This window comes from Apis cerana, linkage group LG15 (assembly GCF_029169275.1).
Source record: "Apis cerana isolate GH-2021 linkage group LG15, AcerK_1.0, whole genome shotgun sequence".
In the NCBI taxonomy this organism is placed as follows: Eukaryota; Metazoa; Arthropoda; class Insecta; order Hymenoptera; family Apidae; genus Apis; species Apis cerana.
Window position 1 is genome coordinate 7766032 of NC_083866.1, and position 25679 is coordinate 7791710.

Consider the following 25679-nt stretch of genomic DNA (forward strand, 5'->3'; position numbering starts at 1 on the left):
AAATCGATTAATTGTAATCGATTTTTTATACATTCGATATATTCAAGTGTTAGATATCGATATATTCATGAATCTAAATACATCAGTATTATATGATTCTGAGTAGCAACACATATTATCATGTTTTACAACTTTCACAAGTAATTTCTAGTTCTTTTTTTAAATAAAAATGCGATGAATACGTTATTGTAACGAAATCAATATAAAGAATAATGTCTCTTGATTAATTTTGTAACAATTATAACTTTAAGCTTGAAATAACCTATAAAACATTTCCCGAGATAATTCAAGTTTATAGAAAAAAAGAAACAATAACCGGCATCTTTGTATTTTACTTGAAAAAACTTCTCCAAGGATTATCAAAAGGAAAACTAACGATGTATGTGATGCAATATTCGGGTTTGTTATCAAAGCAGTTAAGTACGAGTTACATTCGAAACGGAACAAGGTTAGCTTCTTTTGGACAATACAAAAATTATGGAAGATTTCTTCAGTATCGCGATAGAGTAGCATTTTGGTTGAAAGCACAACGTGTTCAAGTAACCAGAGCTTGTGCAAGGCAATTTGAATTTATCGCTGCACAACGTATTAGGAGGAGCTTGCAAATATTTCATTTATATACACGAATATGGGATGAAGTAGCGCTTAAAGAATTTATAAAAACTTGGAAGCATCGTACATTAAAAAATGCTAAACATTTTCTAACGAGTAGTATCGGTGTAACGATATATAATTGGGATCGTGAAAGAATATCTGAAGAAGAATTAAATAGGTAAAGTCATTTTTATATTTTTTTTTAAAGATTAAAATTTGTCATAATATTTTTATTATATTGATTATTTTGTTCATTCATACTTTACCCTTCTTTTTTATTAGTTGTACACAGGAAATTGAAGGAATTTATAAGTTAAGAGATACTACGGTTATTTGTCAAAAATGTAACCAAAGAATTCTGATAGATAATCCACAACCAGGAATAAAATATTGTACATGTTATGGTGAAAAATTTAGCGCCACTTCTAATGTAGATCGTACGTAAATATTTTCTTCTTTGATTTTTATTGTTTTTATAATGAACATATTTATATATAATTAACATATAGCTACTTTGATTTCAGCGGACGGTTGGAGACCATATATAGAACGACAAGATATGCTTATTTGGAGAAGAGAAGAACCAAATTTCGGAGGATTATTTTCATATAAAGTTTATGGTACATTTTCGGATGTTACAGCTGAAGATTTTCTGCGTACTCAAATAGATCTTGAATATCGAAAAAAGTGGGATGTAACTGCTCGAGAATTACAAGTTATAGATACTGATCCATCATTAAAAAAATCTGATAACAATGGTATTGATATTATATATTGGGAAACAATATGGCCGGTATGTTATAATTCATGTAATGTAACGATTATTTATTTTTAATTTTATTATTTATTGTATATTTATTGCAATTTTAGAGATTATTTATGAACAGAGATTATGTATATCAACGACGATGGGTTATCGATAAAGAAAAACAATTAATTATAATTATAAGTAAAGTAACGGAACATCCCAATGTGCCTAATAAACCTGGAATATACAGGTATCCTAAGTCCTTTTGAGAATTTTTTCCCATTCTTATACAACGCGAAATTTATTCAATATATGTATAATAAATATGTAAATATATATATTTATTGTGTGTGCATGTATGTGTGTACGCACGCGGGTGTATATAAATATATGCATTTTTGCATTGTATATATTGAATTAGTCAATTAGTATTTTTTAGTTTTATATTCTATTATGTAAAAATACTTGAATTGTAAACTAAATGTAAAAGTAGGAAGAGAACTTTAAAAGATTTTCTGTTAACATTAAATAGAGTCACAACATATTGGTCATATATGGTGATAAGACCTTATACAGAACTTCATCAGCCAGGTATTGAATTTGGCTTAACTTATTTTGATGATCCTGGTGTAAATGTTCCATCTACGATTACTTCATGGGTCACAATGACAGGTATATCTTATATATTTTTAAAAAAATTACATAAATATTTTTTTTATAATATGTATAACTTTATATTTATATATTTTATATATTATTATATTTTAGGATTGCCAGATTTTCTACTTCGTATGAGACATGCATCGAAAAATTATCAAAATTATAAACTTACAAAAGATGCAAATATTTCGACTGCTAATCGCATTTTTGCAAACGATGATATTATTTCTGAACATAGTGTGGATGATGAAAGTGATAAAGAGAGTGAAATATTGGATGCTAGAGATACGCAGGAAACTGATCTTATTGAGGAAATCGAAACTTTAACGTTTACAGAATTGGAACAAAGTGATACATGTGACGTGAGTGACATGAGTGATGAAGATATAGATATAGAAGACTCAACCGACGAAGGCAGGGGTTTATTACGTTATTTTTTTCTTACAAAACTATTTGTTTGACCAATAATTGCAATATATTTGAAATAATGAAATTGGTTTTGGCCAATAGAAAGTCTTTAACATGATGTTGTACGAGCAGAGTGGTAATGTAATCCGTGATCACGATACAAAGATACAGGTAGAAATGGATACATTGGATCACCGGCGTTACATCAGCGATGATATCATACATGAAATATACAATTTCGATGAAATCAGCATGAAGAATTTTTAAAAATAATATTTTATTTTTATGATATTCTATAAGATAACAAATGAGACTGATTATATTTGTAATTAGTTTCTTTTATACTATTCATTGTATCATAAAAAAGGAAAACATGTGAAAAAATGTTCAATTATAAAAAATTGTCAGGTAAAGAGATGGAATTTATACGAACTTTTTTGCTACATGTCCATATAACACAATCAAAATGCCATGTTGTATCTATGTACATTCAGGGTAGTGCAAATATAAATAATTGCATAGAATATGAAAAATTAATTTTCTACACGCACATATATTCAAATTTCTTATATACAATTACATATATATGTCTGTATACATGAATTGATCTATTTTGACTATTTATAAAAATTGTAAATAATCTGTGTAATGTAATATATATCTTAATATAATACACATAATAATCTACATAATGATTATAAAATGTTTGCAATATTAAACATGATATTGCATAATTATTTTGCATTTATACTGTACTATATATACTTTGCATTTACAAATAGTTTGAAAGCATGTAAATGTTTTATATTCTAACATTACAATATTTGTATCAATTTCAAAAAAAAATATCATAGAAAGAAAGATGTATATTATATACCTGATTGTACAATAACTTTGTTCCCATTTATGTGTTGTTTTCATTTAATGATATTGTCTTTCAGATGTCTCTACCTCAATAAAAACTTTTGATATCAAAAAGATGCTATGCTATATTCTCTATAGCAGAAGTCAAAAATGTATCACCTTCTTCATCAATTTGAAAACAAATTTCCTCTGGTAATTGTTTTGGTTTAGATTTAAAACCAAAACAATCTTGATCATGACATTTTTGATAAATTGTTTTATTTTTTAAATTTACAACCCAAAATATATTATTACTTTTATGCCATCTGTCAATATTTTCGCAATACCTATTAACAAAAAAAATAATGCTAATTCTACTACTAATTTTATAATTTTATTATTATATATAAAAAATTATATATACCTATATCCCAAAATTTCATATACTAATATTTTTACATCTTCGAAATATTTACATAAACGTATTTTTCCAGGATATATCATACTGTGAATATATTTATCCAACATTGGGTATTTTGAGCAAACATTATTTTTTTCTTCATAATTATATTGGTGTACTTCTTCTTTGAAACATTTTGTATTTACAGCCCCACTTTGTAAACATTCTAATAATATTAAATCTTTTTTCATAACAAAATAGGATATTAAAGAATCTAAAAATATATTTAATTCTTTGTCATTGGTTGTATTGAATGGAATATATTGACAATCATTGGCGATTGTTAGATTTGATTGTTTTCCCCATTTGGTAGATTTATATATCCTAAAATGCCTATTTTTAGTGTAAACTGAGGTATCAATAAATAATTTTTTATCTTTTTTCGTTTTAACAATCAGTTGTTCAATTAGCGATCTATCGAAACGACTTAAAATATTATGTTCTTTTTCCTTAAACATTATATAATGCAATATATCATTACATATTAATTTTATTAATTTACCGACATGGTAATTATCTTTAAAAGCTATATTTTTAACATTAAATATAACGTGTCTGCTGAATTTTTCGTTAGTACTTGAATCTAAATTAATTACATTATATCTATTGCAAGGTACACGCCAATATTCAAGTAGATACGCACAAAAAATATCGATTAATATATTTGTCATAAAAGGACCATTTTTTTCCGAGTTTATTTCGATCGAATATTCTAAATCCAAATATAATCGGCAAGGATGATTTTCAGGAATTACCTGGATTAAATTTATTGCATTATTTCCGTGTATACTTTCTCTAAATACACAATGAAACATACATTACCTCATAAGAGCATCGCCTTTCTTCTGATCGATGCTTGTAATACCACCAATATATTTCAGGATGAGCTACTACGAATTTACGACAACCATTATCTTTCTGATAAACAAAAGTACAAAACATATCATAATCATTACTCTCTTTTGAAGCTATATTAAGTGCATCCACTTGTTTTTTAAATTCCATCCAGAACATAGATGGTTTTAAAATGCTCAATGGCATTTTTGGAGATTTTTTCAGTAATTCATTATTGGATTTTCGTTTTTTAATATCCTGTAGTTTCGTAATCGTTTCGACGTTGTAAAATTTATTCGTATTGATAACGCTCATATTTAATTTCTTTTTGAAAACTTGAATAAACAAAATTTAACCTAAGTATTGAATAATACATTGTTTTGCCATAAAATATGTTCATGAACTAGGCAGTTTAAATGAGATGAAACCGCATATAATTTTTCGGAACGTGTCTATTTGTCCGTTACTGACAAAGAAAAATAAATTATTATATATTTTTAAGGAAGATTTCAAGATTTTTTAAAGATTTTATTAATAAAATTAATAAAAAATTAATTTTATTCAAATTTGTATTTTTTTTACATCTTTTTTCAAAATAATACAATTACAATACGACTTAAATTCATGAAAATTGTACTTAAAATATTTGAAATATATATTAAGATATTTATTGTTTTAATTGTAGAATAACAAAATGAGTATTAATTAGAATTTAAATTCATAGCATTCAAAATATCGAGAATAAATATTTTCTGAACAATTCGTACATCAATTCATCGATCAGAATCGAATTGATTGGAATCGAAGAGTTTTCTTTTTTTAATAAATACGTCGTTTATGTGAATTCATTTATAATAATAACTTTATAAAATTTATAAAAAAAGATATAAAATAACTTTTTTGTTAAGGATTTTTTAAAACTGAAATTTATTTTTATTTTTATTTTTTCATTTGCAGCACCTTCAAAGATTAATTAAATATTTAAAAATTAAAAGGTTTAGATTAGTTTTCGATATATAATATATATACGCCATGCACAATGTGGGGTTAACATGCTATCAGAATGAATTGCTATAAGATTCATCGATATGATATAAAATAAAAAAACTAATTAACAAATAAAAAAAATGTGATATGTAAGTACAAAAAAGCAGATTTTTCAATATGATGTCTAAATCCATGGTTCTTTTTCAAGATAAGAATGATGAAAGAATGAATATTTAAGGCGGAGATGTATCCGCCTAAAATGAACGATATTAAGTAATTAATCAAAGTTGTCGAAGAAAATGTGAGAAGAGGTGAGCGAATAGCTTTCGATAGCTATTATCAATCGACGCGATAGAAAATCAGCGATAACACGACACGAGCGAGAACGAGAAGTGGGTGTTTGCGACTGGCTAATGCGATTTAAGATCATCGAACGGAATTGTCAGTAGTTTTCTTTTCGTTCTTAGGAATTTGTTTCGAATTCTCGGGTCAGTCTTGCGCCACTTCACCGACAAAGTGAAACAAAGGATGCAATAGTAAAGCGAGCCAAATTCACATTCGCAACAATTGTTGCTACTCCGATCGATGAAACTGGAAATTTGGATCGGCCCGTATCATTTCTGATGATCTTATAGTAAGTGCGGAAAAGGCTCGTGACATCTATTCGAAATATTCAAACAGGAAAAGTTTGAAAATAATTAGAGAGTGAATAATTAGAAAAATAAATCGCATCGCGATTTCTTCAGGATTGAAATGCTTCGAATCGTCGAGTTGTCCGGATAATTGGCTCATCCTGATCGACGGCGTAACGATCGAAAAAAGAAACTAGAGGGCGGAGATTCACGAAGAAAAGGATGGACTCGAAAAGAGGAATCGTTGGTCGTATAATTCGGCCCAGTAGCGAAACAGTGATGAACGAGGTTTCGTCGTTTTCGTTCAAGTGTTCGGAATAGTATAACGATCCTGTTCAAAAAAGAAAAGTATTCGAAACGTGAATAAAGGAAGAAGAGTCGTATAGAGAGACGTATCACATACATGGATATCAATTGGATCATCGCATTGACGATCGCCTGGCTAACGTGTCCGGTGAATGGGAAAATGACTTGTCGTGAGGTACAACTGGCTCGTGAGTGCGAAGCTCTTTGTAAAAAAAATCGTCACGGCGGGATTTCCTGTGAATTGAGAGTAGCTCTCCTCTTACCAGCTGATCCAAGCTTTGATATAGCGTTGCCGAAAGTTCTTCCGGTTCTCGGTAAGTTTTCTTCGGATCGTCATTATATTTTTTATGCATAGTAATAGTAGCAACGATACTCATTGTCTCAGAGACTTGTCATTGGTTCAATTTATAGATTTGGCCGTCTATGAAGCCAAATTACGAGGTCTTTTACCTTCTTGGTTGAAATTAAAGTTTCTTTCGCAAGACGATCATTGCGATGCAACGTACGCCCAAATTGGCGCGATCGATAGCTTCTCGAATTGCGTACATTTGTTCCTCGGCCCTGCTTGCGATTATTGCGTAGGTAAGTATTGTATACCGCGGATCTATCAACAGTTTCATATGTTCAAAAGGAAGTACGATTTTTTTAATTCAGCGGCCGTTGGTAGAGTGGTAAAATTCTTCGGTGCGCCGTTAATTACTACCGGTGGATTCACTTTCGATTTTACGCAAAAGAAAACAGAATGCAAGGACGAGTACTTTATGACAACCCGAGTTGGAAATTTGGCCTTCAGAGATCTCGCCAATTTCTTCATCGCTTTGATGAATCGGTAAATGGGAGAAGAATTAGCTGGCGAATCAGCTGGAGAATCAGCTGGGGAGCTATCAGCTAGAGAGAATCATTTTGAAACCGATTCACAAGCTTTTGCGTTAGCTTCAGCTTCGGTAATTTGTAACGTTACCGCAGATACGAGTGGCGGAAGGTGCATCTGGTCTACGCGACTAACGGACAGAGTCAGCTCGCCGGCAGACACACTTGTCAGCTAATGATGAAGTCCATGGTAGAGTTTATCAAGAAGCAGCCAAACTTTACGTTCGGCACGTTCGATGTCGAAACTACCGTCCCTAAAGATTATCCGGAGGCGTTGCAAAATCACGTGGGCAATTGGTACGGTGGTAAGTTAGTCGAGCATTTTCTCTCTTTTTACCGACTTGACGAGAGTCTCTGACTATAACCTCTCTGAGTGTAACCGTCGCTGTTAAGTACCAACGTATATATCGAAACATACATCATCTTTTGACACGTTTCGCGTATCATCGGCCAATATTGTAAACGTTTATGCAAATGCGTTTCCACGAATGATCATTGGAGTATCAATACGAGAAATATCTCTGTCGAAATTTCACCGTTGCTTCTGATCTTTCCGATGCATGTGAATAAACACGATACGTCGATTTTAGACGAAATCGTACGAGAAACAGATGCAGTGAGAAAAGACGCATATCACATTTCCGTGTATACCTACACAGTAAACCAGATAAAAACATAATTGAACGCGCAGTTTTTATCTTGACGCTTCGACTTTGAGCATACTTTTTATCATGGTAGCTGAACGGGGCTGTTACATCGACGAATCAAGATCGTTGAAAGGGAACGATTTTAACGGATATATCTTGCATAACAATGAGTCATGGTAATTTAACGATAAAACGCTTTTGTACATTAACGCAAATGACATTTTTACCGACACATCTTGTCGTTATTGATCTATCTATTGTTCGGTCATTGTCGCGATTTTATTTCTCATCATTTTTATACTTTCTTCTATACTTATTCTCTTCAATCAAGAAAATGAGGAAAATAGAATTACGATCATCGATTTCATTATTTGTATCAATAACCGAAGTTGACGTTATCACATTGTTTCCTGTGCGTGTTATCACGACACCTTATCATCAGTGAGACATAGTATTTCTATTATTGCTCTGTTACGATATGAGATGGACGCGTCACAACATCTATATTTAAACATTTTCTTAACAAATAACGTGAAAAAAAAACATGCACGCGATTGATATCCATTTAAAGTGTTACAAGGCTTCTTCGATCGATCTTTCTTATCCTAGTCAATGTTCTCTTTTCACCGTTTGCCAGTTAATCGTGATATACGAGTCTAAATTTTATATATAAACGATAAACTCGTCCTAATAATCTTGTTACTTCTGTCGATAAGGGACATACCTTTCGTCGATAATGCAAATCATTTTTCTTTCGTCGATAAGTTGTATTCGTTTTTATTTATTCGAATCAAAATAGAAGAACAAGTTGCAAAAAAGAATAGATTTTGCAATAGATTAGGATAATAACGATACGATTATAAAATAACATTTGAAAATATGAAACGTTAATGTCATATGAAAGAATGAGAGAACGAACGGGACAAGGACGCATGCGTTCTTGACCTTCTCCTACCTATCTTCGATGGAATCGGCGCAGCAAGGTGTAGCGCGGACTTCTATCCTTGGTGCGTGGTTTCCACCAGAGGGGTGAAGCGGAAAATGAGAGAAGGACAGAAAGGGAGAACTGTGAAAGAGAAAAAGAAACAGAACGATCGTTCAGCATCGGTGGAGGCGCGATTCAGAGTAAAGCGGGAGGGCTTTGGAGATTAGCTCAGTTTCATTCGTGGGTCCAAGCTCGCTCGTTTCGTCTGCAAATTTTCTTTTCCTTTGAAAGGAATCGCACTGTGTGTTTTTAATTGTGATGTCGACGCGTGATACATATTCGGGAAAAAAAGAAAGAAAAATCAGAAGAGACCGTGTGTATGCGTGCACACGCGTGTTGTATGTTTATCCGTGAGAAAGAAAGAAGAAAGAAACGCAAATTTTAATTCTTTAATCGGATACAATTTTCATTAGAATTCGTTTCATCATGGCTAAAGATTCGCGCGCAAACTTTTCTATTATACGGTCGAATTTCTCATGCGCGCGCAATCATCGCACTACGCATAGTAAAGTATACCATTGTATCGATAGATTTCGACTCGCGATTATGTATCGATTATCATCGACCAATTGATTCTCGAGAGTAACGACAGAAAATCATTGTAACTATCGATACTTTTGTTGCAACATAAGGATTTTAAACGGTTAATAAAAAGACGGTTAATATAGAATATTCGAGTCAGAGAAAAAAAAATAAAAATGGACGAAAATGAGTTTCAAAGAGACACCGTTCGTCGAGGAATGATTGGATACGAACGAAAGTAATCGGATTCGAATGTCGTCCGTGAGCAATCGATCAAAACGGAAACGAGATGCAAAAGCGCGGAAGCGATTTATCGGTGCAGTTGATTTTGTTCCTGACAACGATGTTTGCTAGTGCGAGTGTAAATAATATCGTAATCGAGCAACACGCGAACGAGTGTATCGAAACACGGTTGCCATTCAAAACAGAGGTGAAACTGGCAGTGATAGCGCCGGCCGATTTTCGTCACGAACAAAGCCTGCCGCGGATACTGCCAGCTGTTCTACTCGCGGTTAAGGCAGTCAGCTCTGCGAGAGGACTATTACCAGGGTGGAATATCACGGTTGATCATCGCAATTCGCGATGCTCCAGCACGTACGGCCCATTGGCCGCGTTCGAGTTCTACATCAACCGGACAGCAGGTCATTCGTCTTTAATATTTCTCTTTTCTTGATTTTTTTTATATCGACCAATTCGATTTCAATTTTCGATAAATTTTCTTAATAAAATTTCTAAATAATAAATAATTACCGACCGATTCCCTTATCGCTAATTCTATAATTAGAATTGTTTACGAGTGTTTTCTTGTGTTCATTTTTCTTTTTTGTTTTATCGCGGAAATCGTTATCGAATTACATCAAAACATTTATGATTACGATTCGAACCGACGGAGATCGATCTTATGAATTTTTCAGTTTTGTTATTTTAATTTGTCATTTAAGAACGAAAATTCTGTTAATACGGAATAAACGGTTGGATGATGTGCTTGGATTCATTAGCAAATCGTAGAATTAAAAATTATCAGACTGATATCGCATTCTTTGTGCCCATCCATTTTTCATCGATTATTGGACCGCGATACGTCTCTCGTCCGAGTTTTATTCTCGCTTTTTCCTTTCCTTTTTTCCCTCTCTGCCGCGAGATCGTTACATATCTGCTCAATTCCGTTTAATTGCTTCTCTACTGGTACAAGATCATTGTCTCTGTCCCCTCTTTCTTTTTTTTCTTTTTTTGGTCTACCGCCAATTAACTGAATCGTCGTCTTTTTCGCGATAACCATCGAGGCTGAATCGTTCTCTCAGTCAAACGAATATTAACGGTGTCTTTTCTTCTATCCAACTATTCTTCATATCGCGCAACGATCGTGTTAAGCTGTGTTTACGTGACGAGAAGCAGTAAAGCGGTCTCGATTGAACACGCGGGAATCATCAGCAGTGACCGTTTTTCTTTTCACGACACACGTGTATACACGAATATATATTCAACTCCATATTCTCAAACGCGTTAACTGAAATTTCTATATTCGACGTAAATTCTCGGTCATGGTATCGATCGAATGAAAAGATCTTTACGAGGAATATTCTTTTTTTCTTCTTAACGCTAATCGCATTATGGGTCGCATTCTCTCATCGCATAAATTTTTCAACACGATAATTTATTTCATGACTCTTCGCGCGTATTATCGTATCTTTTCTCCCAGTTTTCTTTCGAACATTTCTTAATCCAACAAATGTAATGTGCGTGCTTCGACTTACAATTTCTGCAATTTCTCTCGTTTCGTTTTTTTTACGATTCTCACGTATTTTTCGTTCGGCGCATGATGATGTTAATGTAATATAGAAACAATAATAAGCGACAATATTATCAATAATATTATCAATAATTATTCGTCTTCGATACTTATCCGAACCCACCCGATTTCTTCCGAACACATCCGATTAGTTACGAGCTCATCCGATTTTTTCAAAGTTGGCCCGATCATTTCCGTACTCGCCCGATTCTTCCCGAACTCACCCGAAGTATCGAAATACACCCTCGTATCCCTTATGAACTTCGATTATTAGTAACTAGCGAGGCTAGTAACTAGCGGGAACGGTAAGGAGAGTTTTAAACGCGTTTGAACGAAAATTTTATAATTTGTTCAGATGCTTTCTTCGGCCCTGTATGCGACTACGTGATAGCACCTGTGGCCCGATACGCCGGCATATGGGGTATCCCCGTGTTGACCGCAGGTGCTCAGGCCGAAGCGTTCCGTTACAAGAGCGAACATTATCCAACGTTGACCAGAATGATGGGTTCTCATCGGCTGGTAGGCGAGGCGCTCAGACATATCTTGGAGCGATTCGGATGGAAAATCGCCGGTCTACTTTATCACAATCACGCGATGGCCAGCAGCCGTGGCAATTCGGAATGCCACTTTACTTTGGGCGCTGTTTTCACGGCTCTCGGTCAAACGTCGATTCACAAAAGTTTCAACCAGGAAACGACCACTGTCGAAGATTATCGAGATTTGCTCAATTTTCTCGCGAAATCCGCCAGAAGTAAGTCCAGATTAGATAAGATTTAGATTTATTCCCAAAGGATTCGTTAAACGCGACTGGACCAATTGGGAATATTTATACAGGAGACAGCCTTATTCTCCTCAGTTTAGCTGTTCCAAAAAATTCGATTCTCTCGCGACAGCGATAAAATTCATGAAATTCTTTAACATTTAGATCATGGCCAGAATTTAACGAATTTTTAACAGTGTCGTCAATTTCGTTCTCGAGGAAATGGCACGATACACACTATATATATATATATACATCTTTTTATTCGATGCGGGAAAGACGCGACGGTTAAAATTGGCAGAGAGTCTCGTCTCGCGGAATAAACGGAAACGCAGATGGAAAGATAAACAGGTTTTTTTTTCTTCCTTCGTTTCAGTCGTGGTGATGTGTGCCAATTCGACGACCATCAGAGAGATACTTTTGGCCGCGGAACAGCTTGGGATGGTCGATTCCGGGGAATACGTGTTCTTTTCCATAGAACTCTCGTCCAGGTAACGCGCAGAGCGTGCGAAGGCTGGTTTCGACCATTCCCTTCCTCCATTAAATTTCGACCACAAACCGCACCGCTTCGGATTCACACGCTCGTTGTTGATTCGCTTTGGAAAAATTGTCGAGATAGAAATTCGAATTGAAATTAAATTTGACGAACTTGAAGAGATGTGATTCCTTTCGTTGTTTCAGCGACAACAACTCGAAGGAGCCGTGGCGGGTGGAGAGTGACACGGAGGAGAGGAACGAGAAAGCGCGGAAAGCTTATCAAGCACTGCTAACGGTCACCGCTCGAACGCCCGACAATATCGAATATTTGAATTTCTCGCGAGAGGTGAAAACGCTCGCGCAAACCAAATACAATTTCACTTTTGGGAGCAACTCGGTCTCGACTTTCGTCACCGCGTTTTACGATGCGGTCATCCTTTACGCCCTCGCGCTTAAAGAGATCTTACCGGAACATCCTGGCAGAGTAAACCTGGACGGCGGCGATCTCACACGGAGAATGTGGGGCAGAAGTTTCAAAGGTGCGAAGCGCCCTGTTTTCTCGATGGAATATAATATTCCTCAAGGAAAATTCGTTTTCTAATTAAACTCGGTCGTCTTGTAATCGTTCCATCCGTCCATCTATCTATCTATCTATCATCAGCTCGAGTCCTCGAGCCGCAAGATCGATTGTTTTGGTTGTAGGTATAACCGGGGACGTGAACATCGACGAGAATGGGGATCGAATAGCTGATTACTCCCTTCTCGACATGAATCCAGAAACGTCGAAATTCGAGGTAAACTAAATATCGATTATCCGTATCTGTCTTCGATTACACGCATATTCTATTCTATTCTGCGTGTAGATCGTCGCCAATTACTACGGTGCCAATAAGACGTTGCAGTACGTGGCTGGGAAAAGGATTCATTGGTCCGGTGGCCGATCAAAACCACCGCCTGATACGCCCACTTGCGGTTTCGACGGCTCCCTGTGCCCTGACAATAGTAAGTCCTTAGTAATATTGGATTATTGAACGATACAAGCCTTCTGATTTCTCGCCTTTCTACTAAATCCTCTTTAAAGAAGATGCGGGTCCTTTTTCACTTTTCTTTTACTCCAGCTCTTCCAGGATACGCGATTCTCTCGATGGTCTTGAGCTCCATCGTCGTCTTTCTCTTCGTTGGCTCGGTGTTCATATACAGGTAAGGCGTAGCACGATTAATCGATAGTAGTTTGTCTTCCCTTCTCTCTAACATCTTAATCCTATTAATTTTCAAGATTCGTAGATCAAGATGCGAATTAGGCGAGCTAGTTTAAGTTTAATTCGCCGAGGATGTCGGAAGCGGAATTTCCACGCAAATCCCTCCATCCTTAAATTATTTTCAACACGTGGAAAAAGCATTCTCCTTTCTTCCCTGTTTCAGGCACTTTAAGCTCGAGGCGGAGATAGCTTCTATGACGTGGAAGGTGCACTGGAACGATATTATATTCGTGCCGAACGCAAAAACCCGAGGCTCCATGTTTTCGCTGATCGCGAACAAGATGCGCGGTAGTCAACTGGTGAATGAGAAATGTTACGCCCCGCTTTGTGATAAAACGGCTGCTATGAAATTTAAAAAAAGAAAATGCTTTCAAAGCATCCTCCATTATCAATTGATTCAACTTTTGCAAACTTTCTCGCAAGTGTACAATTCGTTTTCCCCTCCCTATTTCTCTTCTTTCTTCTTTTAAAATAAGCAAAAGCGTGATTAAAAGAAAAAATTGGCTCGAAATTATATATTTTCGTTGGAATTATTTGAGAAGAGAAGAGAGAAAATTGTATTGAATTTTTGGGAGAAATTTTTGGAAAGAAAATATGTGTGAGTACATATTGTAAAGGGAAAACGGATGAAATGCTTGGTCGAGTGTTTCTTTTATCTCTGTATTCGGATCGCGTAAATAAGATCGTATGAAAAATATTTTACGATATATTTACTCGATGCGATTTCTTAGACTTAGAAGGCGTTGAATCGAATTCGAATCAAAACGAAACGTTCTTTACTTTCCAGACCATATACTCGGACGAAAATATTAGTATGCCAGGTGAAATAGACAGAAACGTCTACATTCCAACCGGAATTTACAAGGTTCGACCTTACTGATGGTAAAACGACGTGTCTCTAAGTACTTTACTCGGCGTGTTATTTCCTTCCTTTCTTTCTTTCTCTCTTCTTGCCTTCCTTTTCACTCGCGGATCGATAATTAATGATAATTAATACGTTTTTCATAATACATACACGTACGTAATGCGATTCGCCGCAGAACTCTACGGTGGCCATAAAACTTATACCGAGGAAAAAGGTGGAAATCTCACGGCCTTTGTTGCTGGAGTTGAAACGGGTGAGTTTTTCTTTAAATTTAAAAAGGTCCCTTCGAGCGAGGGAAAAGTTTGTCGTAGATAAGTTTATTCACTAATCTCATTTCCCTTTTGCGCGCGCAGATGAAGGATCTTCAACACGATCACCTAGTCCGATTTTACGGTGCTTGCATCGAACCACCGTATTGTTGCCTTTTGACCGAGTATTGCCCGAAAGGATCTCTCCAGGTTGGTCGATAAATTTTCATTACAAACGCTCCCTCTTAAATCGTCCGTTCTAATTTCCTTCTCGCGAAACTCGTGAAACTCGTACGTGCTTGTAACGAGGGGGTGCACACCGAGGAGAATGTAACAAAGCTGTTGATACGCGCGGAACGAAAGTTAGCCCGTAAAAGCAGCTGGCCGTTACATACACGTATGCGTATATCTATCTCATCCGATCCGCGGTGAAAGAGCGAGTGAGTAGAGAGAGATGTATGAGAGAGAGAGAGAGAGAGAGATGGGATTAACTTTGACCGAGGTCGATGTGTGACCCCCCCCTCCTCCGCGTCCGCGGCATGCATTCGTTATCGAGCTCGATTAAAAATTTAATCGAATTCCCGAGATTAAAGTTTTTTCGCTTCTTCCCTCTTAATACACATCCATACTGCCACGATGAGAATATATTTCAATGCGACATTTAATATCCGATTATTATCCTCCCCCTCGAAAACAGGATATATTGGAAAACGAGCAGATCAAATTGGATCGCGTGTTCCGTGGATCGTTGATCCACGATATCGTGCGAGGGATGGTGTATCTTCACGCGTCCGAGGTGAAGAGTCATGGAAATCTGAAATCGTCCAACTGCGTGGTCGATTCACGCTTCGTCCTCAAGATCGCCGACTTTGGATTGCACGAGCTGAGAAGACCTACTTATTGCGGGGCGGAGGTCGACAAGAATAATTACGCGTTTTGGAGGGGTGAGCGAGAGTTTCGTAGTCGAATTCATTTGTTGGGGAGGGGGGAATAAATATCGAGAGGGAAAGGGATAAAGCAGGTGGGTAAAGAGAATCGGAGAGTTCAAAGAAACCGGGTCAAATGACTGAGCCGTGTCCACGTTCTACTGATTGTGTTTGTCAACCACACCTTTGCCTCTTTTTCGTTCCCTCTGTGTACACTGGCTGGTTGTTTAGCTCTGTATATATATATGCATATACATACATATATATATATATATATATATATTTTTAAGCAGATCTGTAGATTATCATGTGAGCATCATGCATACGTGAATAAAGGATCGCGACTTTAAAATATTCTTGTTTGAACAGGGCAGCTGTGGACGGCACCGGAATTATTGCGAATGGAAAGGCGGCCACCCGAGGGCACTCAGAAGGGCGATGTGTACAGTTTCGCTATAATCGTTCACGAGATCGTGATACGCCAGGGGCCATTTTACTTGGGCGACGATTACGACTTTTCCCCGCAAGGTAAGTCGCTTGTCTTCGCATCTCTTCGCGTTCAATAAATTCAAGTATTCTCGCACGGTACATACGTATACATATATTCTTTCTTATTTACTTCTACTAACCGAGTTAGCTACTAGAAAAAAAGAAAAAAAAAAGAAAAAAAAAGAAACAGAATCAAGCGACCGACCGAGCGAACGATCGGTAAAGGAGTTTCTAAGAGTAGTTTCGTATCGACCGCGATGCGACACGTCGCGACGACGCGATAGTGGTGGGTACAACGGGAGAAACGACGAGAACGAAACGAAACGTGGGACGGGCGGCTCGTAGGAGAAGGGAAAATGGTTGGTTGGAGCGGAGTTATGACGCCTGGTCAGATCAATCGGTAACGAAGTTTACGAGCATTCGCAACCTCGGTTTTCGCGGACGCCAGGATCGATGAAAGGATGGAACGTGCCACAAGTAGGCTGGGAACGTTTCGAGACCGGGGTTGAAAGCTCAGTCGAAGCTTTCACGCGTCCTGGAACGTACCACGGCCTTCGCCACGCGCGTGCTTCCTCGTCGCTTCTCCGTTTTCCTCTTCCCTTTCTCCCGAATCCACGTTAACCACGTTCTCTCTCTTTCGCTCTCTGTCTCTCTCTATCTCTATCTCTCTATCTCTATCTCTCTCTTTCCTTCCCACTCTCTTCCACTCTCGTTTCGACCTTTGTTTTTCTCGTATATGGATACGAAGAGGAGGATCGTGTGTGACGACGACACGTGAAATTCGAGAGAGACACGATAGATTCTGCGGTACGGCGAACCGTGGGGTCAGGACCTCGGTTAAGTCGGTCTGACCACCACCATGGTTTAATTAACCGTATCAACCCTTCGAAGAAGGACGCGTGTGCGTGTGCGTGTATGCGTTTGTGTGTATGCGGCGCGCGCGCCCGTGCGCCTTTCTGCGTGGCTGCGTGCCTCGATTGTTTGCGTGTCTCTGCTGCTGCGTGGCTGCATGCCTGCGTCCGACTACGCGCTTGTGTTTACCAATCGCTCGACCGTTCCATTTACGCGGCCCGATTTTCCTTTTTGCTCGATATTCGACTCCTGCACCCCCTTCTTGCCTCCCTTCCACAACACTCTCTTCCCCCTCCCGCCCTTGTTGTGACTCCCTCTCTCTCTCTCTCCCCCCTCTCCCTCTCTCTGTCTCTCTCTCTCGTCTACTCATCTCTCTCCCCCAGTGCCCGCTTTTTCGAACCCAATTACCCTGATTTCGTATCCAGTGATCCGACGATTAATTGATTACTTCGTACGGAACTGTAAACGGAATATAACTCGTTCATAGCTGAGAATTACTCGTTTTCATTAGCGTGAGAATATTAGGTCGTATAGAATATTTTTTTTTTCTCCTTCTTTTTTTTCTCTCTCTCTCTCCTTTGTAAAAAGAGATTAATAACGATCGTTTTTCTTTTGTATCTCCTATGTGGAACTCGTTACGATATTTCCTCGTGGATATGACGAAAACGAACGAAAACAATGGGTTGCGTAAAAGCGAGAAAGTAATATCGGTTTTATTTACTCGTCTATCACGAAAGTATTCCTTTTGAATTTGGTCGAAAAGGGATGGGAAATAGTCGTAAATAAAAAAAAGAAAAAAAAATCGTTCACAATACGATAGAAATAATCGCGTGTCATTCTCGATCATTCGATATTGATCAAAATTTAAATTAATTAAACATCGAGGCGGAATTTAATCTTTACATCTTTTTTTTTCGTGTCACGATAAAGCGCGTGTATGGATAGCGAGAATGAAGGAGAAAATGTGAGGAGAGAGAGAGAGAGAGAAGAAAGAAAGTGGGGAATTTTGAATGGATGATGGAGAGAAATATATGGTGGTGATCGGGATAGATAGAAAAAAGAGGAGAGGAAATGGCGGAGAGGAGCAATACGTCGAGCACGAGTAGTTTAACTTTGCCTACGATGCCGGGCACCAGTCCCGACGGCGGGGCCAGTCCTCGAAGGGCGGTCAGCCCCTTGCTCGAAGTCCGTAGGCCCCATTGCACCCTCAACTGCGAAACTTGCAACGCCTTCTTGGAGGATTTGTACAGGCACAGTAGGTCACTCTTCTTCTTCAAAGTCTCTTCCTCCCAATTCTCTTATCGTATCGTTTCTTTAAAAAATTACGAGCTAATTCGAATTTCAATCAGAGTTGGGCATTAAAAAAAAAAATCGAGAAAGTACTAACTAGTTGAAAATCTCGAATAAAGTTTGCTTTTATGTAATCACTTATTCAAATGTAATCATTTAGTAGCTATTATTATTATTAATTGATTTAGTAGCTTTACAACTGTTTTTTCTTTCTTTTACGCTTTGAACGAATGAATTAAGTAACTTCGATTGTTAAATTTTGCCCATCACTTTCATTCATTCAACGACGATCATCTGAACTCTAAGATTCGTGAAAAGTAACATTGTGAACGGACATTGTGAATGTTAAGCTATTTCAATCACGAGGGAATCACCGTGTATACATCTGGCAACCTTGTATAGAATCACCTTTCTTCGAGCAATCTATCGTCGTTCGACCAGGCGAGACTCGTTTCACTGAACGGTAGTAGTAAGAGGAACGATCGAACCGACGCGCTACACAATACGCGTTTCTCGCTATACGTTTATCTTTCCTTGGTTAATCGCACAAATGCGATGTCGCGCAATAATGAAATAGAACGAAACTTTCTGTGAATATGTAGCTTCGCAAGCTTCTCTCTCTCTCTCTCTTCCTCTTCGCTTGTTTCAGAAATAGTGGAGGGGGTGAAAAGAGGCGGTGGTTCTCCGCTGAGGCCCGCGATCGACGACGCTGCGGTCGAGGAAGAGGTAAGCTCGCAATTTCGTTTAATCGGAGCTGTGAACTGGAATTATTGCAGGTGGCCACATTGATGAGGAAATGTTGGGCGCAAGACGCCGCAGACAGACCAGATTTTCCCGCGCTCAAGCAGACCATAAGGAAAATTAACAAGTGAGCTCTTGTGCCATTATATAATTGTTATTATTACTGTCTCTCGATTTTATCGCAATCTTCTAATATTTCAGGGATTACGAGAGCAGCAACATCCTCGACAATCTGCTCTCTCGTATGGAGCAGTACGCGACGAATTTAGAAACGTTGGTGGAGGAACGTACAGCTGATTATCTGGAGGAGAAACGCAAGTGCGAGGAACTTCTGTACCAATTGTTGCCGAAGTAATAATAATCCTTGACTCACTCGTCTTCAAGAAAGAGGATGTATTTGTACAATTTTTTGTTCTCTTTCTAGGTCTGTCGCGTCCCAGTTGATAATTGGACAGAGCGTGATAGCAGAAACTTACGACCAAGTAACCATCTACTTCAGCGATATCGTAGGATTCACCAAACTCTCGGCCGAGAGTACGCCACTTCAAGTGGTGGATTTATTGAACGATCTGTACACGTGTTTCGACTCTATCATAGAAAATTTTGATGTTTACAAAGTAACTTTCGAGCAAGCTATTCACTATTCTCGGCCAAATTTCTACATACACTTTCTCCTCTAGGTGGAGACCATAGGCGACGCTTACATGGTTGTGTCGGGACTGCCGGTGAGGAATGGGACGAATCATGCCAGGGAAATCGCGAAGATGAGTTTAGCGCTAAGGGACACCGTGATGACGTTCAGAATACGCCACAGGCCAAACGAGCAATTGAAGCTTCGAATTGGAATGCATTCCGGTAGTAAAGTGTTTCTTGTATCTCTTGTAAATCAATGAATCGTGCAAACGGGTATTTGGAAGGCTGGATCGTTATTTCAGGGCCTTGCGTGGCTGGTGTGGTTGGTCTGAAGATGCCCAGGTACTGTTTATTCGGGGACACTGTGAACACCGCATCCAGGATGGAAAGTAACGGGGAAGGTAGTGCGTTACTTGTTCAAAGAGTCTCCTTAACAATGTGTATTATATTTCTTCCAATTGCAGCTCTGAAGATCCACGTCAGCCCGAAGACGAAAGAAATTCTGGATACCTTTGGGACGTTCGAGCTCGTTTGTAGGGGCGAGGTTACATTGAAGGTTAAAAGCTTTATCATCTACCGTTCATCCATAATTCAATTATTTCAATGTTATTTCATTCACAGGGCAAAGGCACGATGACCACCTACTGGTTGATCGGTGAGAAACCGATGGGTAGCAACGTTCAGGAGACAATCACCGTTTCGTCGGTGACGACAACGGTAACATCCATGACAACGACGAGCAATCAGGTGTCGATCGAGCAGCCACGAGCACTTCACGAGGACCGCGCAAGCGTAGCTGCGTGTCAATCGAAAACGCACGAGGTTCAGTCGACGACGAGCAAGCAGAATTGCCAAGAACAAAATCATCGGGCGGCGCAAAAGGGGGTGCAGGAGCAGCAAAGAACGAATCAGCAGAAAGGTCAAGAGCATCGACAACAACAGGTTGGAGGGCAAGGCGGGAGTCCGGAATTGCAGAATCGCAGCAAGGATAGGAGTGGTGGCGATGGTGGGCGCGGTGGTGGCAAGGAAGATGGTGGAGGTGGAGGTGGAGGTAGAGATTGGAACGACGGCAGCAAGGACGAGAGCAAGGTGGAGAGACAAGGTGGAGAAATATTTAGCAAGGGAAACGGTTTAACGAGTCGTGCTCGTACGATAAGCAACGGTTCGTCTGCTTCACCGTCTCGTAATCGTCCTCTCGTTTCGACATCGTCGACCAACGTCGTTTCACAGGGGCGACGGCCCTATCAAGCTAGCGAAAGCGTGGCGAATCACACGGAAAGCGGTTCGAGCGCACCCCTCCTTGTACCCACGACACCCCCTTCGAGAGTTTAGTTCCTTTACTTCGTTCTTTTGTTCTCGCCTCACGCGCACACACACACATGTACACACACCTTGCGATCTTCCTTGCGGATAAATCATCCTCGATATACGTGTATCATCATGTAGAGTAGCAGCTGATTAACTTTCGGGTCGGTTACCTATCCGATCGAAATTTGGGTCCACACGTTCGAAAGGATTTCTTTCGAAGTAAAAAAAAAAAAAAAAAATGAGCGGGAACACGATCGTTATTTATTGTATCGAAGGAAAGAGGGACCAACGTGCACCTCGAAGGAGAAGGTAGATAATTCTGCCCTCGCGATAGATAAGTTCCTAGGTCGAAGGTTTGTCTCTCTCTCCCTTCCTCTCAGCTATCCTTTCGATCTTCTCTCTCTCTCTCTCTCTCTGCAGGTATTCGTCTCGTATTTCGATGGATAACGCCAATACTTTCCAAGGATCGATGCTTTTTAAAAAAAAAAAAAAAAAAAAAAGTTCATCGAAATCCGAGAAGAGAGACGTAAAGTAAAATTTGACGCGCGCAGGAATCGATTGAAAAGCGTGGAAGCATGCAATACGAGAAAATTAATTTTAATAAAGTTACTAAAGAGCTTGGAAAGTCGAGAAAAATCGATCGAATATTTTGTCTTCCTCCTCGTTCTATTTGCAGAATATGTTGTTGAGCGCTATTCATTTCCGCGATTCGATCGAAACGTGTTCTATCGATAAACGAAAGTTATCTGAAATAAATTTCAAACGTAAGCGATCGAACAAAAATGTAAGAAAAAAAAAAAAAAATAGTGAATTTTTGCGCGTTCCCATATTGGTGAAAGATATGTACATACATATATATATATATATATACAAGGTAATCATGTTAAAAGAGGCTAGCTAATTATCTTCTGTAGTACTACTACAGTACTATTCATATACCGAGGAACATATTTTAAACAAAATCCGTGATTTTAAAAATTCCGAAGAAAACACCTTTGGAATTCGACATTAAGACATATATTCGTCCATTGATAAGCATTTAAATTTCGTTTGTAATATTTTTTTATAGCGTCGAAGATAATCAGGCAACCTGTTTTAACTTGTGACACCCCGTACGTTTAGATTCTCACGCATGAGTTACACGTACACATAAGCGTGCGCACACACACATACACATATACTCACGCAAAGTTAAAGTTTTACACTATGTATCTGTCGGTGTACAAAGGAAAAGAGAGGCTGGACCTCGTTCGAAAGTCACAATTGCGAAACACAATGGAAATTCAATCGAAGAATCTTCGAAATCTGCTTATTCGTTATGCGGAAAAACTAATCGCGTAATGTAGTCGTGCACACGCGCCCGTTTCTTGTTTATATGCGCGTTCACGCTGTGAAAGGAATGAAAGTATACAAAATACATTAGCGCAACGTCAAATTTCTCTCTATTCGTGTCAATCTTTTTTTTTTTTTTCAACAGATGTAACAGTTGATTATTCGGGGAAAATAAAGTTTCTTCGTTTCCACGATTCGTATCTCTTCCACTGAAATCGGTGGATAAAATCGAATCTTTAATTTTTTAATTTACTTTTAATTTATTTTTAAACGAGAATGATATAATTATCGTAGATCGTAATTAATTTACATTCATTATATTTACGATTTTAAACGCAGTCATTGGAAGAGAGATGTTGAAACCTACAACACAGCATTCTTGAGTATCCAATCGAGATAGAAATTGACCCGCGTGTATATTCCAGGAACTCCTCGATTTCCACATCCGATTCCCCAAGACACTATCCCGATATTCACCCATCTACCGTTTTCAAGTTGGTGCAATAACGGCCCACCCGAATCACCCTATGCGATTGAAAAAAAGAACGAAAATAACCTCGTTAAGAGAAATACTCGAGAAGAGACTCGCGTCTCTCACGATCTTTTGTACCGACAATCGATATTTTTTTACCTGGCAAGAATCACCTCCACCTTCGTAAGAACCGGCGCAGATAGCCGTGTTGGGAATTCGTTGGACGAAACTTCGCGTGCACTTGTCTCGTGGCCATACCGGTACACCGACCTCCATCAAAACCGTGCTCGCTGGCCCACCATAATATCGAGTGCCCCACCCCGTCACGATCGCGCTCTCGTTCTCGAACGATCGACCGATAGGTGGCAGGCACACCGGCCAGATGTAACTGTCGAAAATAGTCGGTCGGTGCATCTTGACCACGGCTATGTCGTTCTCGTACGTGGCCGTATCGAAATCCGGATGGATACTGATTTCAACGATGGAGAAGTCTAAAGCCCTCGTCTCTTCCGTCGACTCGAAATCGTATTCGCCAAGCCTCACTCTCACGTCTCGAGGTTTCAAACTTTTTTTTTTGAAGAAGAAACGAAGAAAGAGAAGACAATTTTTAAATTTTAAATCGAGAAAGATTATATCAGATTTGTTGAATTTTACCCGTCGACGCAGTGAGCCGCGGTTAAAACGTGTCTATCCGTGATTAGGACGCCGCCGCAGTATTGAGACTTGTCTTTTTTGAGGAGGGCCGCCATCCAAGGCCACTCTGTCGGATCGGCCGGCCTACCACCAGCTAGTCTGCTTCGACTTTTCAACGTTGTTCCGCATCCTCTCGACGCTTGCGGATTTCGGGACGAGCTTGACAAGCCCTCTTCTTCCGTCGACCAAACGATCCTGCCGTCGTTTCGTTTTTCCTTATTGTCCACTAAAATCAATCGCAATCACACGTAAATGTATAGGTAAGTCAAATTAATCGAATTGTGTCCACGTACCCGCAATTAACGGAAGAACTTTAGCGAAACTTTGATCCTCCGTATCCTTTTTGTACATTCCATTCCAACGATTCGAGCAACAAATGCCCATGTATCTGTTTGAATTTAACGAGATTTGAGAATGATGAGAAAAGTTTGGATCACAAGTTTGCTCGAACTTACGCTTTTCCTATCGTGCATGAGTGAATCACAGCGAGCGTAAAATTTAAATCGTACTCGTGGTAAAAACATCGTCTCAAATAGTCGCAACGTCCTGTCTCGTTGTTTAATCCGGTGCACGAGTCGTCTGACTCCTTTTCTCGAACGAAATTTTCTGAAGTTAATAATATAAGTGAGAAGATACGAGAGAGCGACCGGATGATGTTGGCAATAGATAGGAATATATCGGTAGGCATTGCTTCCGTTTGGGAACGAAATACAATTATTTCGCTCAACATCGACGCAAAAAAAATTTTTAAGGCAGATCTGTTATGATATGAAAAGTGGCACGTTCGTCTTAAAATAATACGTTTCATTTTCGAGGAAAAAAAATAGATTTCATTTTTTTGTTATATGAGAATAATAGGATATTTCGTTTTTTTCACGAAAATTAATTTATTTCATCGATAAAAGAGAATGTTATATACGAACAATCGTTACAAGGAAACGAATAGAATCACTTACCTGTTGCGTGTCTATTTTCAGTGGAAGATGGGACGAACGATACGTAAAAAATAAGAAGATGTAATATTGATGGTATTATTTTTCTTTTGATCTGCATCTCTTTGAGCGAATTAGAATTAATCAGAAGAAAGAACGATCGTGAATCACGGAACGGAGAAAACAGCGGAAACGAATCGTGAGCGCTCATTTATAAGCCTGCGCTGCTGCAATATGCAAGCCGTTGTACACAGGCGCTTTTCGTTTTGCTGATATTAAGGCGCTAATATCGTGAAACCGATTCATTGATTCATATTGGAGTATGTATAAGAATGCGTTTATATTTTTACACATCGTCATCTATTATATACAATATTGTATTTCTATGTACCGTAGGTATATTTTATGTATTTCATTTTATCGCATGCGATATTATTGATTTAGAATAAAATGAGACGACAGCGTTGCTGGAATACGAGAAAATGTAATTAAATGTAAGAATAATCATTTATCTTTGAAATAAAGATTAAAAATATGATCTATTTATAAAATTTAAATGTAATATTTTTACCTTTTATTATTATTTTATACGGCATTAAGTATTTTTCAATTATTTTTTTAATTTTAAAAATACTTATCATTAGCATACTTAATAATCATACTCAATAATCATTTTTTGCTTCGATTGATATTATTAATATTATAGACAAAGAAAACAATAAAGGTAATGAAATTGGCGCCATCTTTTAAATTTTTTGAATTAAGAATAGACAAGGAAAGCAAATAGTAAGAGAAGGACAGAGATAGGATAAAATTATTGAAATCAGCGCCATCTTCAGAGTGCCGCAAATTAAACTCAATACACGAGGACAGAAAATAATAAGAGAAGGATAGAGATATGATAGGAATTGACCATCAATGCCATCTCTCAAGTATCGTACACACTTCTCGGGTTAGATAATGTAGAACAAGAATTGAAAACTAGCGCCATAATGTTTTTAAAAGATAGCGCTAACTTTGAATTCTTACTCTACATTATCCAACTTATGAAGAGGTATCTTCAATATTCGAGAGATGGCACTGATGGTCAATTCCTATCATATCTCTATCCTTCTCT

At 38.1% G+C, this 25679-nt stretch overlaps 4 protein-coding genes across 9 annotated transcripts; 2 read left to right on the forward strand and 2 right to left on the reverse strand.

Moving 5' to 3' along the window:
- Window positions 1-56: 56 nt before the first annotated feature.
- On the forward strand, window positions 57-3388 carry LOC108001213 (stAR-related lipid transfer protein 7, mitochondrial). 4 transcript variants are annotated; one of them, XM_017062141.3, is made up of 7 exons: window positions 57-772; window positions 877-1031; window positions 1104-1387; window positions 1465-1592; window positions 1875-2014; window positions 2111-2416; window positions 2513-3388. In XM_017062141.3, exons 1-7 carry the CDS (start codon window positions 378-380, stop codon window positions 2521-2523), a joined length of 1419 nt encoding a protein of 472 aa, XP_016917630.1. In that variant the 5' UTR covers window positions 57-377; the 3' UTR covers window positions 2524-3388. The 4 variants fall into 4 exon arrangements, with proteins under 4 accessions (XP_016917630.1, XP_061941962.1, XP_016917611.1 ...); XM_062085978.1 differs by having other exon boundaries at window positions 1119-1387; XM_017062122.3 differs by having other exon boundaries at window positions 2111-3388.
- On the reverse strand, window positions 2944-4896 carry LOC108001227 (DNA-directed primase/polymerase protein). Its single transcript, XM_017062151.3, has 3 exons — window positions 4536-4896; window positions 3678-4468; window positions 2944-3600 (listed from the first exon to the last, which is right to left on the reverse strand). The coding sequence occupies exons 1-3, from the start codon at window positions 4860-4862 to the stop codon at window positions 3393-3395; spliced, it is 1326 nt and encodes a 441-aa protein (XP_016917640.1). The 5' UTR covers window positions 4863-4896; the 3' UTR covers window positions 2944-3392.
- Window positions 4897-6569: 1673 nt separating this feature from the next.
- Window positions 6570-22839, forward strand: LOC108001166 (atrial natriuretic peptide receptor 1). 3 transcript variants are annotated; one of them, XM_028667772.2, is made up of 23 exons: window positions 6570-6786; window positions 6884-7054; window positions 7127-7301; window positions 7439-7647; window positions 12422-12536; window positions 12727-13061; window positions 13225-13316; window positions 13386-13524; window positions 13641-13722; window positions 13945-14080; window positions 14569-14646; window positions 14822-14899; window positions 15000-15104; window positions 15592-15838; window positions 16190-16348; window positions 19101-19177; window positions 19228-19319; window positions 19394-19543; window positions 19617-19809; window positions 19873-20047; window positions 20128-20226; window positions 20290-20381; window positions 20447-22839. In XM_028667772.2, exons 1-23 carry the CDS (start codon window positions 6570-6572, stop codon window positions 21155-21157), a joined length of 3927 nt encoding a protein of 1308 aa, XP_028523573.2. In that variant the 3' UTR covers window positions 21158-22839. The 3 variants fall into 3 exon arrangements, with proteins under 3 accessions (XP_028523573.2, XP_016917559.2, XP_016917550.2); XM_017062070.3 differs by lacking the exons at window positions 6570-6786; window positions 6884-7054; window positions 7127-7301; window positions 7439-7647 and adding exons at window positions 8141-8165; window positions 11641-12036; XM_017062061.3 differs by lacking the exons at window positions 6570-6786; window positions 6884-7054; window positions 7127-7301; window positions 7439-7647 and adding exons at window positions 9786-10137; window positions 11641-12036.
- LOC108001237 (proclotting enzyme) lies at window positions 22706-25107 on the reverse strand. Its single transcript, XM_017062162.3, has 6 exons — window positions 24587-25107; window positions 24086-24236; window positions 23924-24018; window positions 23592-23856; window positions 23097-23502; window positions 22706-22990 (listed from the first exon to the last, which is right to left on the reverse strand). The coding sequence occupies exons 1-6, from the start codon at window positions 24771-24773 to the stop codon at window positions 22829-22831; spliced, it is 1266 nt and encodes a 421-aa protein (XP_016917651.2). The 5' UTR covers window positions 24774-25107; the 3' UTR covers window positions 22706-22828.
- Between the last annotated feature and the right edge of the window lie 572 nt (window positions 25108-25679).

Excerpts from the sequence above, each read along its gene's own strand:
- LOC108001213 (XM_017062122.3), top strand. The coding sequence starts at position 378 with ATGTATGTGATGCAATATTCGGGTTTGTTATCAAAGCAGTTAAGTACG. Across the intron at positions 1,388-1,464 it reads ATTGGGAAACAATATGGCCG|AGATTATTTATGAACAGAGA; the intron begins GTATGTTATAAT and ends TTGCAATTTTAG. Across the intron at positions 1,593-1,874 it reads AATAAACCTGGAATATACAG|AGTCACAACATATTGGTCAT; the intron begins GTATCCTAAGTC and ends AACATTAAATAG.
- LOC108001227 (XM_017062151.3), bottom strand. The coding sequence starts at position 4,862 with ATGAGCGTTATCAATACGAATAAATTTTACAACGTCGAAACGATTACG. Across the intron at positions 4,469-4,535 it reads AAAGGCGATGCTCTTATGAG|GTAATTCCTGAAAATCATCC; the intron begins GTAATGTATGTT and ends AATTTAATCCAG. Across the intron at positions 3,601-3,677 it reads TATGAAATTTTGGGATATAG|GTATTGCGAAAATATTGACA; the intron begins GTATATATAATT and ends TTTTGTTAATAG.
- LOC108001166 (XM_028667772.2), top strand. The coding sequence starts at position 6,570 with ATGGATATCAATTGGATCATCGCATTGACGATCGCCTGGCTAACGTGT. Across the intron at positions 14,900-14,999 it reads TGTTGCTGGAGTTGAAACGG|ATGAAGGATCTTCAACACGA; the intron begins GTGAGTTTTTCT and ends TTGCGCGCGCAG. Across the intron at positions 19,810-19,872 it reads AAAATTTTGATGTTTACAAA|GTGGAGACCATAGGCGACGC; the intron begins GTAACTTTCGAG and ends TTTCTCCTCTAG.
- LOC108001237 (XM_017062162.3), bottom strand. The coding sequence starts at position 24,773 with ATGAGCGCTCACGATTCGTTTCCGCTGTTTTCTCCGTTCCGTGATTCA. Across the intron at positions 24,237-24,586 it reads TGAAAATAGACACGCAACAG|AAAATTTCGTTCGAGAAAAG; the intron begins GTAAGTGATTCT and ends TATTAACTTCAG. Across the intron at positions 23,503-23,591 it reads GCGGCTCACTGCGTCGACGG|TTTGAAACCTCGAGACGTGA; the intron begins GTAAAATTCAAC and ends CAAAAAAAAAAG.